Here is a 14624-nt window from a genome sequence, read left to right on the forward strand (position 1 = left end):
GGTCGGAGGTTTGGCATAAAGAATTGGATTCTGCTAACCACGGACGCAAGCCTCAGAGGTTGGGGAGCAGTCACCCAGGGGGTGCAGTTTCAGGGTAGATGGTCAAGTCAGGATTTGGTCCTTCCAATAAACATCCTGGAACTCAGGACTCTCTACAATGCCCTTCTGCAGGCCTCATCTCTACTTCGGAATCAGGCCATTCAAGTCCAGTTGGACAATGTAATGGTACATAAACCGACAGGGCAGAACAAAAAGCAGAGCAGCAATGTCAGAGGTGTCAAAAATTCTCCTCTGGGCGGAAAAACACGACATGGCATTGTCTGCGGTCTTCATTCCGGGAGTAGACGACTGGGAAGCAGACTTCCTCAGCAGACACAACCTGCACCCGGGGGAGTAGAGCCTTCACCCGGAAGTGTTCAGGTGCTTGACACATCAGTGGGGATATCCACAAATCGACATGATGACCTCTCGTCTCAACAAGAAGCTCAAGCGGTATTGTTCCAGGTTGAGAGACCCACAGGCAGTGGCAGAAGATGCGCTGACGACTCCGTGGGTCTACCAGATAGTGTACGTGTTTCCTCCACTTCCTCTGATCCCAAGAATTCTAAAAAGAATAAGAAGGGAAAAGGTTCAAGCAATATTCATTGCTCCGGACTGGCCAAGAAGTGCCTGGTACACGGACCTTCTGGAGATGCTCCTCGAAGATCCGTGCCCTCTACCTCTTTGCGAGAATCTTCTGCAACAGGGCCCTTTCATCTATCAAGACATACCGCGGCTACGTTTAATGGCATGGAGGTTGAATGGCTGATCCTAGCCAGGAGAGGGATTCCTGACAAGGTCATCCCAACTATGATCCAAGCCAGGAAAGGGGTAATGTCTAAACATTACCACCGTATATGGAAGAAGTATGTCTCTTGGTGTGAGAGCAGACAATATTTTCCACGGTGGAATTTCATCTGGGACGTCTCCTGCTTTTTCTGCAGTCGGGAGTGGATGTGGGCCTAGCCTAGGTTCCATTAAAGTACAGATTTCGTCTTTGTCTATTTTCTTTCAGAAACAATTGGCTTCTCTCCCTGAGGTCCAGACATTTTTGAAAGGTGTTCTGCACATCCAGCCTCCCTTTGTGCCTTCCACGGCACCTTAGGATCTCAATTTGGTGCTGCAGTTCCTCCAATCTGACTGGTTTGAACAGTTACAGGAAGTTGACGTAAAGTACCTTACGTGGAAGACTGTCACACTGTTGGCCTTGGCTTCAGCAAGACGTGTGTCGGAACTAGGGGCGTTGTCTCACAAGAGTCCCTACTTAATTTTCTATGAGGATAGGACTGAACTCAGAACTCATCAGCAATTTCTTCCCAAGGTGGTGTCCACTTTTCACATCAACCAACCTATTGTGGTTCCGGCTGTGATGGACACCTCTGCTACTTAAAAGTCTTTGGATGTTGCGAGGGCTTTGAAGGTGTATGCAAATTGAACAGCTCGTCACAGAAAATCCGACTCACTGTTTGTTCTCTATGATCCCAATAAAATTGGGTGTCCTGCTTCAAAGCAGTCTATTGCATGCTGGATCAAGCTTATTCCATTGCAGGATTGACGATTCCAAGATCTGTACAGGCCCACTCTACTAGGTTGGTGGATTCTTCTTGGGCGGCTGCCTGGGGTCTCTCAGTTGTACAGCTCTGCCGAGCAGCTACTTGGTCAGGTTGAAACACATTTGCAAAGTTCTACAAGTTCGATACTTTGGCCTCTAAGGACCTTCAGTTTGGTCAATCAGTTCTGTAGGAACCTCAGCACTCTCCCACCCGGTTTGGGAGCTTTGGTACATCCCCACGGTACTAAATGGATTCCCAGTATCCTCTAGGACGTAAGAGAAAATAGGATTTTAATTACCTACCGGTAAATCCTTTTCTCATAGTCCGTAGAGGATACTGGGCGGCCGCCCGGTGCTTCGTTCTTCCTGCGCTGTTACTTGGTTAAGTATTCTGGTTTGTTCAGCTGCTGCTGTTCATGTTTCAAGTTTGGTTAGCATGGCTTTCCTATTGTTCTGTGTGCTGGTTCGTAATCTCACTACTTTCCTTCCTTCTCTCAAAGTATGTCGGTCTCCTTGGGTACAGTTCCCTAGACTGAGTATGGTAGGAGGGGCACAGAGGGAGGAGCCAGCGCACACTATCTAATTCTTAAAGTGTCCAAGGCTCCTAGTGGACCCGTCTATACCCTATGGTACTAAATGGATTCCCAGTATCCTCTACGGACTAGGAGAAAACGATTTACCGGTAGGTAATTAAAATCCTATTTTTACTTTGGTTTTTCTGTAGTAGATGTGTAAAGCATTTGTTCCCTTTATCAGATCATTTGGACGTTGTCACAGAGAATAAGTTACATCAAAATTCATAACATACAGTTAGCATTACTGCCTCACAGAAAATAACTGTATGGAGTTTGTATGTTCTCCACATGCTCCATGTGAGTTTGTCTGTACTCCAATTTCCTCCTACAATCCAGAAATACACTGGTAGGTTAATTAACTCCCGATAAAAAATGATCCCTAGTGTGTGTGCATACATGGACAGACTTGATGGCCAAGTGGTTCTTATCTGCCATCGTATTCTGTTTATGTTTCTATGTCAGCCATTTGAACCTGTTGACCGTTTGTACCTGTCGACCTAATGCATGTCGGCCACATGGGGTCGACCTATTGACTGTTGACCTATCATCCGTATACCCATTTGCAGATGATCTTATTATCGATTGGAATATAAATGATTGGAAATATGAATGTGGGTTTCTTCTATAAGGAAATCAGCACAACATGTCTAGACTTAAGAAACAATGCAATGAATGCCGCTACATGTGTATTATATTTGCAATTCCTTTCCTATAGGAGCAGTAACAATTCAGTATATTCTACAGCATCACATAAAATACTAATATGAGTTCTAATAATATTCTTAGGGATAAAAGGAGAAAAGGGAGAAGTCGGTGAGCATGGCCCCCACGGAACTGAAGGGCCTCGTGGCTTTCCAGGGGCCCAGGGACAGACGGGTGAGAAAGCCTTCTTGCATCGTTCAGCATTTAGTATGGGGATGGTCAGCAAAGCTCCAACCCCCAATGTGCCCATACGCTTCACCAAAGTCTTCTATAATGAGTATCGCCATTATGATGACACTACAGGAAAGTTCAGCTGCCCCATTAAAGGCCTTTACCTCTTCACTTACCACATCACTGTCTATATGAAGGATGTCAAAATTGGATTGTACAAGAACGACAAACCCATCATGTTCACCTTTGACCAGTTCCAGACTAACAATGTTGACCAGGCTTCTGGCTCCGTCCTGCTGCACCTAGACATTGGAGATGAGGTCTGGCTGCAGATATATGGGGAAGAATTTGGTGGTATCTATGGAGATAATCTCAATGACTCATCTTTCTCTGGAGTACTGCTGTATCCAGACAAGGAATGATTGTGACGTCCATCTGTGTCATATAAACCATAATGCTATCTATCATTAAAGGTCATTTACAAAGTATAGAATACTTCTATTTACATGTTAGCAATTATTTATCAGATCTCGTAAATTTAGGCGCAGGCTCACATTCATTACCTACCTTAATGGTACTGCAGCTGGAAAAACACGTGCCGGTATACTGTGCGCCGGGATCCCGACAGTCGGCAACCTGAAGACCACCCATTGGAAAGTCCTGGCTGGGTACTACACTACAGTAACAGAACCAACCCCTTCATTAAATTAACCCTTTTATAATTTCTCCAAAACCAGTGTTTGTCTGTCTATGCTGTACTCTCATGTTAGATGTAAATGAGTACGAGAGATTATCAGGACTTTATCGCATTGTGTACTTTTGTCATCACACTTCTGTTTTTGTTATATTTAATGCATGAGTCTTTGTAGGCTGATAGAAGCACTTACCTGCATTAAAGGTGTCTGGATGGTATAAAGAAGCAGTCTAGGCAAAGTCCTGTGATTCCAGACATCCCAAAGCACCCCTAAAACAGCAATTCTTTTACAGGGAAGTCTTTGCAGACATATGTAGAGATTAGCACAACACACAAACTGCAACCAGGCGCTTGATTGAATTTAATTAATATATCATCAATTAATTATTCTCAAGCTGCAATACAGAGCTACTGACTTGGGGTCTTCAAGTCAGAATAATTAGCACAGGTGGTCCCTGTGCTTATTCCCAAAGCTACTTTACCAATTAGCTCTCTGCGCTGTTTATTATGGTATGGCTGATGTTCAAATGATCAAACTACAAATTTTACTATATTTCATATGTTTTAATACACATAAAAAATTAGACCGGTCTAGAATATCATGAACAATGTAAAACAATAACAATCAGTATTATCAAAAATACAATAAACTTACCACAAGGAGGTGGAGCCAAGCTACTTTATGCCCAGTTCTCAAAATGGACAAATTGTTTTAACTGTATTTCAGTCCGCATAATAAACTTATTAAAATGCACATTCATTTGTTACTGTAACCCATGTAGGGATAAGAGTTCCTTAGATGCTTTTTAAAAATGAACAATGTTCCATATTCAACTGCTCGTCAGCAAAGACAGAAATAAAGCATGACAATGTGCTCCTGGACGGAGCCTTACGTGTAATAACCGTCCGTGCTGTGTATCGCAAATTGAAGCCCCCAAAGGTCTGTGTTGCGGTCCCGGTTTCAGGGGATCAAGCGTCTGCAATGACGCCCGCTGATGACGAGGATGTCCAGCCACAGGGATCAACGAGACCGCACCGTTTTGGTGCTGCTTTTAAGCACCCAGGTCCCGGTCTCTCTCCTCTCAATTGCTGACGGGCTAATGTTGGTGGCGATGAACAGCAATATTGGTAGGTTCAAAGAGAATATATGGGTCCAAAATCCACACTTATGACGCGTTTCGCTCCTTTTACAGAAGCTTTATCCATTCTTGGATAAAGCTTCTGTAAAAGGAGCGAAACGCGTCATAGGTGTGGATTTTGGACCCATATATTCTCTTTGAACCTACCAATATTGCTGTTCATCGCCACCAACATTAGCCCGTCAGCAATTGAGAGGAGAGAGACCGGGACCTGGGTGCTTGCAAGCAGCACCAAAACGGTGCGATCTCGTTGATCCCTGTGGCTGGACATCCTCGTCATCAGCGGGCGTCATTGCAGACGCTTGATCCCCTGAAACCGGGACCGCAACACAGACCTTTGGGGGCTTCAATTTACGATACACAGCACGGACGGTTATTACACGTAAGGCTCCGTCCAGGAGCACATTGTCATGCTTTATTTCTGTCTTTGCTGACGAGCAGTTGAATATGGAACATTGTTCATTTTTAAAAAGCATCTAAGGAACTCTTATCCCTACATGGGTTACAGTAACAAATGAATGTGCATTTTAATAAGTTTATTATGCGGACTGAAATACAGTTAAAACAATTTGTCCATTTTGAGAACTGGGCATAAAGTAGCTTGGCTCCACCTCCTTGTGGTAAGTTTATTGTATTTTTGATAATACTGATTGTTATTGTTTTACATTGTTCATGATATTCTAGACCGGTCTAATTTTTTATGTGTATTAAAACATATGAAATATAGTAAAATTTGTAGTTTGATCATTTGAACATCAGCCATACCATAATAAACAGCGCAGAGAGCTAATTGGTAAAATATGTAGAGATTAGCTTTGTAAATGCACAAACTTTAGCTATGAATGAAATATCTTATCCATACAAAAATATATATACTAGCTGTTCTACCCGTTCTTCGCTCGGGAGTTTCTGATTTTTTCGGTTGTAAATATAAATGAGTGTCAAAAATGTAGTAAAACTATAGAAATGTAAATTTGAGACGTCTTAATGTAAGCAAATAATAATCCATGGTTCTTGGCGTTACCCAAGGAGCACCCGTAGCAGTTATGGTAAAAAGTGACAGGACCATTCTATCCACAGGAGGTGCAATCCAAATTTTGATTTTAGATAGTCCGTTTGAGCGTTATCGTTCATGCAATAGAAGCCATGCATCGGTAATGACATCATTATGTCGACACCCTTTTCATCCCCTTAGGGGAGGTTTATTGCAATTCTAATTACGTAGTTTTCCTATTTCTCACCTGAAGAATACCTATGTTACATTTCAGCTTCCTAACATATCGGGAAGTAGAGAATTAGTGAGTGAGTGAGTGAGTGAGTGAGTGAGTAAGTGAGTGAGTGAGTGAGTGAGTGAGTGGGTGGGTGAGTGAGTGAGTGAGTGAGTGAGTGAGTGAGGGCTTTCACATTCATACATCTATAGATAAAAAAAAAAAAATATATATATATATATATATATATATATACAGTGTATATATATATATATATATATATATAGAATAGATGAAGTTTGGCACTCCTAAAGCAAAAACATAACTGCAGCCGGTGCCTTCATAGAAAGATATATACATGGAACAAGGATGCGGCATCCTTGTTCTATATATATATATATATATATATATATATATTTATTTGCATGCGGGTGCAATTTGAGATCACATTTACATACCTTATTTAACCAGGAATGCCTCAATCTACAACTCAGCTTCCCGCTGTCAGATGCCGGACCCCTCCCAAATGCAGAAATCATTGTGCGCAGATAACTGTGCTTTCTGCAAAAATTATGTTGTAAAATAAATGGCATATGGTCTGCAGGGGTTTAACTTCACTTTCAGAAACTACCTTTTATATCCCATACAGCCAGTGGTAATTCCATTAGCAGTGAAGGCTGTGTGGTGCAAATGGGCCCTGCACCCAGGACTGAACACTGTGGGTATCTGCGTGGTGCCCCCTTTCTTATACTCGTCCAGTGGTATATTTGGGAAGATGGCTCCACATAGGAACTAGCACTGTGCCAGACCCTCTTCTCTATTCTGTGTATGCATTATCTTTCTGAGTACATTACCAGAATGATGGCGATGCCAGGACCAGGTATGGGGGAATGCTGCTGCACATCTCTTAAAACACCCCGGGGTTGGGTACGTAATCCCTGCAGTCAGTACGTTCTCCCGACAGTTAGAAGACCAACAGCCGAATCCCAATGACAGTGGTGGCTCCACAGATGGGGCTGCAGTATGGTCCAAAATGTAAATAGGGGAGCCACACCAACTGCCACTTCAAACTCTGCCAAACATCACCAGCTGGAAATTGTTGGCAGTTAGTGTGGCTCCCCTATGTGAATTTAGGATTATGGTGGTCATTCCGAGTTGTTCGCTCGCAAGCTGCTTTTAGCAGCTTTGCACACGCTAAGCCGCCGCCTACTGGGAGTGAATCTTAGCTTATCAAAATTGCGAACGAAAGATTAGCAGATTTGCGAATAGACACTTCTTAGCAGTTTCTGAGTAGCTCCACACTTACTCGGCATCTGCGATCAGTTCAGGGCTTGTCGTTCCTGGTTTGACGTCACAAACACACCCAGCGTTCGCCCAGACACTCCTCCGTTTCTTCAGCCACTCCCGCGTTTTTCCCAGAAACGGTAACGTTTTTCGCACACACCCATAAAACGGCCTGTTTCCGCCCAGAAACACCCACTTCCTGTCAATCACATTACGATCACCAGAACGAAGAAAATACCTTGTAATGCCGTGAGTAAAATACCTAACTGCATAGCAAATTTACTTGGCGCAGTCGCACTGCGGACATTGCGCATGCGCATTATCGACTAATCGCTCCGTTGCGAGAAAAAAATACAGAGCGAACAACTCGGAATGACCACCAATATGCCTATAAGTATTTTCACGCTACTACCCCTAATCCTAACTTTAAACCTAACCCACCCCTCCCACAGCATAACCCATACCCCACCTCCTGCAGCCTCTCCCAAACCGTCATAGCCAGATTAAGGGGGGAATGCAGGGCATACTGTACCCCAGGCACCCCTCTGTCAGAGGGCCCCCCGGCCAGAGCACACTGACATCACTAGCTTTCCCTCTTATGCAGCATCAGAACCAGACAGCCAGAATACAAGTAGGACAGTATGCAGTGCAGCCAGAGACACAGGAGTATCAGATTTCATGAACTATCGATGGAGCTTCCCAACTAGAGAAGAGATAGGAGGGTGGAGAGAGCTGTAAGTGACACAGAGTGGGATCGCTGTATCTCTTACAGCTCTCTCCACACCTGGGTGTCTGAGTCCTGTGCAACTTGTTATCTAATGAGGATCTAGAGAGAGAGAGAGAGAGAGAGAGACACACACCCACTCAGAGTCTTCATGAGTCCTGTCCCAGTGTGTAAGTAGTACTGAGGCTGCTGCTATTTGTGCATGTGACAAGATAAATTATAGATTTTATTTTTCTATGTGTATTTTAAGGTTGTTTAAGTTGTCTTTATTCCACTACAAGTATAGTTTTCTTTCAATTACTGTAGGGGTTTAGTTTTAATCTAATATACACCATTGGGCTAAATTTAATATACACAATCCATACGCATCCCAACATGACCCATTCCAGGAGGGACAAAATGCTCTCTACCTGGACTTCCTCCTTAAGTTATGAGTGCAATCACCTGTGTTGAAAAACCTTTATTATCAATGAATTAGTTCAACACAGGTGACTATCCTATATTAAGAGGGATGTCCATATGTCCATATGAAGAGCATTTTGTCCCTACTAGAATAGGTCATGTTGGGAGGTATGTGTGAGAGGTGCGGCTGCGGTGTGGTGGTGCCTGCTGCCGTGCAGGTGTAAATTCGGTACTCACCAGGCGCCGCTCTCTCTCACCTTCAGGTACCGGAACCTTCAACGGACCTGGAAATCTTCAGTCGGATCCAGACACGGCGATTCCCTCTCGGAGCTGACCGACGACCGAGCTGAGGAGAGAATAGTTTACCTTAAAGGGGGTATCGACCCTTCTTCCACTGGAACAGGGGATACCCCAGGGGTGACCGCGACCTTCACCGGTTGGGTGAAAGGTCATCACTGGCACAAAGCCTCAGCCACCCAGCTTTCACACACTCGCGCTCTCGCACGTAGTGTGATGAAAAGGATTCTCACGTCCGTGAGCAATCCCGACTCCGGTGCTCGGGGACAGACAAGGGACAAACGTACACGGATGCTACTCACCGTCACAAGTCTTGCACTCCGATCTTCTCCACTTACAGGTCCCTGTAAGGAGGCAAAGAGAAACAGCCGTGCAGGGCCAAGAACTACCCTAGTGTGCGTCCGCTACACTAGCTACATAAACAGAGCCCTCAAACTAGCTCGTGTGGGTGGTGCAACACAACTAAGCACAACTTAAACAATGCATACACTTTGCCCTGCACGGTAACAACCTACATCACAATATCGGAATACAAGATCACACGGTGTTGTCCCTTTAAATCCCTACCTGCCGCTGGAAGGGGGTGGGCGCCGCACGGCCTACCCACCTAAATACCTCAGGGTGGCCTGGACCTAGCGACCAGGGCCACCTGTACTCACCTCGGGGAAACACTGATTCACTGGGCCTAGCGCCCCCTAACTGCACACAGGCCGGAGGCCTGACTTCGCCCACGGGCCTAGCGCCCGCCTAACTTGCTGCCCGTTGGGTGACCTGGGCCTTGTGCCCAGGGTCACCTTATATGTACCTACTGCCCGAAATACACTAGGGCCTAATGCCCTCTATGTGTCCCACAGGCCTATTGCCTGTCTTTGTCCCTCGGGCCTAGTGCCCGCCTACTATGCATGGAAAGGGGTGGCTTGGGCCTAGTGCCCAAACTACCAACTCAGATGGGGACCCCCAAACTCCTAGCTGCGCCACAGGCCTAGTGCCTGACTTGTGCCCTCGGGCCTAATGCCCGTCCCTGGTGGTCGAGGGAGGACGAGGGGAGGGGGTGAATGTTGCCTCACCGAGGCCTCACCTGCTCCAGGGAACTCCAGCGTCCTCTTCTGCCGCTGACCCGTCCTGGCCAGCGGCGTCGCCTCCGCTGTTCCGCGTCCAGCCGCCGCCGGACATCTTCTTCAAGCAGGCCGACGTCTTCTGGCCTCTTCAGCGGCCACCGGAGCTCCCCAGCGCTCTTCCGCATGCCCGACCTCTTCACCGCGTCTCTTCTGTTCGCCCTCCTGCGCGCCGTCCTCTTCGCGCTCCTGCGCGCGGGATTCCCTTCAGGCTCCCGCCCGGCGTCTGACGTCAGACGCCGGGGGCGGGGCCTATGACGCGGCGAGCGCCGATTGGCTCGCCGCGCCCCTCTCCGATTGGCTGCCGCTCCGGGAGCCGCGATTGGCTCCCGGAGGGCACCAAGATTCAAATGCCCCTGCAGTCTCTGGTCCGGTGCAGGGAAAAAGGTAATCCCTGCACCGGACACCCGCCGCCGCCACACACTGACAGGCGCTGGGGACAGACAAGCTGTCCCCGCGCTGTCAGAGACATTGACCCGCAGGGGACACAGGCGCCCTGGCTGCTGCAGCAGGAATGTGTCCTGTAAAACAGGACACATTCCCACATTTCCCCCCCCTTTTTCCTTTGTAGTCCCTACAAAGATCTCCACGACGTCCATCGTCCGCGGGTCAGGGAATTCCGAGGTCCCTCCGGCGAGGTTGTGTTCAAGGGTCCAGCCTGGACAGGCTGTGACCCCACATCCTTCCACCTCCAGCTCCGGGTTCCTCTTCTTCGTTCCTCCTGACCTCCATCGGTGGATCCTCTGGGGAAGTGGCATCTCCCCACGGTCGCTCAACGTGGGCCACCAAGGGGAATCTTCCTCCACGGGGACAACAGTCACCCACTCTTGACCTTCGATATCGTCTGTGGCTTCGTCCCTGTCTTCCGGGTGTGGTATCGACCACCACCCAACAGCGGAATCCTCCGGGGCATCCGTTTCCTCCCGGGCAACAGCCACCACATGTCGCATTTCCTCGTGGGGCATCTCCAAAGGTCCTGTGTCTTCCTCTGGAACGGGTCCTCCCACGGCATCGCGATCCTGTCCCCGTACGTCCGTCCATTTCGGCACTTCCGGCAGGTATTCTTGCTCCAGGACTACCTCCTCCTCTTCACGGAGGGCATTCCACTGGGAGCATGACTCCACCCGATCCTGCCAGTCACTCTCGTCGGCGCTTCCGATGCCAGAGTCGTCCTCCATCTGTTCTTGGAGAGATTCGTCGGTGGACAGCTCAATGTAGTCCGAGTCCTCCTCCGATATCTGGACTGGGGTATTATTTTCCTCCTCAGCGTACTTCTTCGCTTCCGCTGGCACCTCTTGGTACCCAGGACACTCCTGTTCCGCACATCCTGGTCGTGGACGGTTCCATCGCGGGGAGATTCCGGACGTCTCAGTCGCTGGGTCTTCACGCTTTTCTTTGCAGCGTGGTCTCTTCACCTCCCAGTCGTCCACCTCCGCCTTACGCGGGAAAGGATTCTGCCTTACTGGGGTCACTTTCTTGGGACAGAGTAGGTCCGCAGCATCTTCCCAGGGGCACTCACTGGCCGCATGTCCTGGTCACCGACACTTCCAACAAGGGAGGGCCACTGCCACCTTCTCCAAGACGGGTTCCTGGTCCACCTTCTTCGCTGAGGAATCTCCACCCGTTGGTTCCGGCTCAGAGGAAATGGGCACCTGCGAACTAACTTCAAGCAGGGTCTTCCGCTCCATTTCCCTGGTTTCCTCCTCCCATCTCTGGGCGCGACCATCTGCAATCATCCGGTCTTCATTCCACGGACAATCGGGAAGCGCATGTCCTCTCGCCTCGCAGAGCGCACACACAGGCTCTGCAGCCACCCGGTCCCAAAGTTGCTGACGAGACTCCGTCATCTGCTTCACCGTGGCCTCGTAGTCCGTCCTGTCTTCAGTCCATGGACATTCCAGGAGCCGATGTCGGGGATCTCCACAGCTTTCACACCGGGGATCAACCTCGTCTTCGCTCAACTCTTCGTCCCAGGGACAACTGTTGTGCTCATGCCCGTAGTTTCCGCAGAGCAAACACCAGGACTCCTTCACTTGGCCCTGCTGACGTCTTCGGTCCGCTTCCTGGACCACCTTCTTTGGGGAAGTCTCTCGCCACGTACACTCGTCGGCAAAGTGCCCTGTTTGCCGACATCTCTTGCAGGGCGTCACAGCGGCCTTCTTGCGCCCCTTCTCCCGGCGCTCTTCTTTTCCACGCTGGACCGACCGCTGCACTATCTTCAGGAGGTCCGCCCCAGACACCGTCACCCAGTCGCTCTGGTCCGCACACGTCCGGGGGTGAATCCGTCTCGGAGCCGTCCGCAGGGAGGTCTTCTTCGTGGCGTTCCACATCGTGTCCGTGATCCGGTCTCTTTGATCCTGCCGACTACGCCAAGTGTGAGAGGTGCGGCTGCGGTGTGGTGGTGCCTGCTGCCGTGCAGGTGTAAATTCGGTACTCACCAGGCGCCGCTCTCTCTCACCTTCAGGTACCGGAACCTTCAACAGACCTGGAAATCTTCAGTCGGATCCGGACACGGCGATTCCCTCTCGGAGCTGACCGACGACCGAGCTGAGGAGAGAATAGTTTACCTTAAAGGGGGTATCGACCCTTCTTCCACTGGAACAGGGGATACCCCAGGGGTGACCGCGACCTTCACCGGTTGGGTGAAAGGTCATCACTGGCACAAAGCCTCAGCCACCCAGCTTTCACACATAGTGTGATGAAAAGGATTCTCACGTCCGTGAGCAATCCCGACTCCGGCGCTCGGGGACAGACAAGGGACAAACGTACACGGATGCTACTCACCGTCACAAGTCTTGCACTCCGATCTTCTCCACTTACAGGTCCCTGTAAGGAGGCAAAGAGAAACAGCCGTGCAGGGCCAAGAACTACCCTAGTGTGCGTCCGCTACACTAGCTACATAAACAGAGCCCTCAAACTAGCTCGTGTGGGTGGTGCAACACAACTAAGCACAACTTAAACAACGCATACACTTTGCCCTGCGCGGTAACAACGTACATCACAATATCGGAATACAAGATCACACGGTGTTGTCCCTTTAAATCCCTACCTGCCGCTGGAAGGGGGTGGGCGCCGCACGGCCTACCCACCTAAATACCTCAGGGTGGCCTGGACCTAGCGACCAGGGCCACCTGTACTCACCTCGGGGAAACACTGATTCACTGGGCCTAGCGCCCCCTAACTGCACACAGGCCGGAGGCCTGACTTCGCCCACGGGCCTAGCGCCCGCCTAACTTGCTGCCCGTTGGGTGACCTGGGCCTTGTGCCCAGGGTCACCTTATATGTACCTACTGCCCGAAATACACTAGGGCCTAATGCCCTCTATGTGTCCCACAGGCCTATTGCCTGTCTTTGTCCCTCGGGCCTAGTGCCCGCCTACTATGCATGGAAAGGGGTGGCTTGGGCCTAATGCCCAAACTACCAACTCAGATGGGGACCCCCAAACTCCTAGCTGCGCCACAGGCCTAGTGCCTGACTTGTGCCCTCGGGCCTAATGCCCGTCCCTGGTGGTCGCGGGAGGATGAGGGGAGGGGGTGAATGTTGCCTCACCGAGGCCTCACCTGCTCCAGGGAACTCCAGCGTCCTCTTCTGCCGCTGACCCGTCCTGGCCAGCGGCGTCGCCTCCGCTGTTCCGCGTCCAGCCGCCGCCGGACATCTTCTTCAAGCAGGCCGACGTCTTCTGGCCTCTTCAGCGGCCACCGGAGCTCCCCAGCGCTCTTCCGCACGCCCGACCTCTTCACCGCGTCTCTTCTGTTCGCCCTCCTGCGTGCCGTCCTCTTCGCGCTCCTGCGCGCGGGCTTCCCTTCAGGCTCCCGCCCGGCGTCTGACGTCAGATGCCGGGGGCGGGGCCTATGATGCGGCGAGTGCCGATTGGCTCGCCGCGCCCCTCTCCGATTGGCTGCCGCTCCGGGAGCCACGATTGGCTCCCGGAGGGCGCCAAGATTCAAATGCCCCTGCAGTCTCTGGTCCGATGCAGGGAAAAAGGTAATCCCTGCACCGGACACCCGCCGCTGCCACACACTGACAGGCGCTGGGGACAGACAAGCTGTCCCCGCGCTGTCAGAGACATTGTCCCGCAGGGGACACAGGCGCCCTGGCTGCTGCAGCAGGAATGTGTCCTGTAAAACAGGACACATTCCCACATATGCACAATCTTATATACAGCCCCCCAACCCCCTCCACCGGGGCCCCCTGTCTAAAGTGTCCCGGGCACCCCCAAGGCTTAATCCGGCCCTGCTATCCGTCCACCCACCCAGGCCTAACCTCCCCCACCCAGACAGCCTGACCCTAACCCAGTGCTTAGCACTAACCTCAACTTAATGACTTTTAGGATTCGTCAGGATCCTAATCCTGGGAGTTTGACCACATCCCCACCCCTGTATATAGCAACATTATCATATTTATATTTAATATGTGTATGTAATGTATTGATTTGAAGCTGTAGTAGTGCTGGGTAACATCTCAGCTGCAGGGGCATTTTAACAGAGGAAGGGGCCCATGTGCTCACTCTGGGTGGCCGGAGTTTACTACCGCATCTGCAGCTTCGACGTGAGACTCCGGAATGGTAAGAATACAATGTAGGCCCCCCCATGTGCACCGCACACATTGCACCCATTATAGAAACGCCAAAGCTCAGATGTGATTGGAGTAGGTCTACATTCTAATAATTGATAGCCAAGGATATACAAGTGTCAGTCTCTACTCCTGTTAGATCGTATCCAC

The 14624-nt window shown here is 49.8% G+C and overlaps 1 protein-coding gene across 1 annotated transcript in view; it reads left to right on the forward strand.

Moving 5' to 3' along the window:
• The window catches only part of LOC134909156 (adiponectin-like), a 43938-nt gene extending 40406 nt beyond the window's left edge, over positions 1 to 3532 (forward strand). Inside the window, exon 3 of the mRNA XM_063915668.1 lies at positions 2953 to 3532. Coding sequence (XP_063771738.1) covers positions 2953 to 3461 — 509 coding nt within the window. The 3' untranslated portion in view covers positions 3462 to 3532. The remainder of the gene's footprint in view (positions 1 to 2952) is intronic.
• The last annotated feature ends 11092 nt before the right edge of the window (positions 3533 to 14624 follow it).

This window comes from Pseudophryne corroboree, chromosome 4 (assembly GCF_028390025.1).
Source record: "Pseudophryne corroboree isolate aPseCor3 chromosome 4, aPseCor3.hap2, whole genome shotgun sequence".
Taxonomy (NCBI): domain Eukaryota; kingdom Metazoa; phylum Chordata; class Amphibia; order Anura; family Myobatrachidae; genus Pseudophryne; species Pseudophryne corroboree.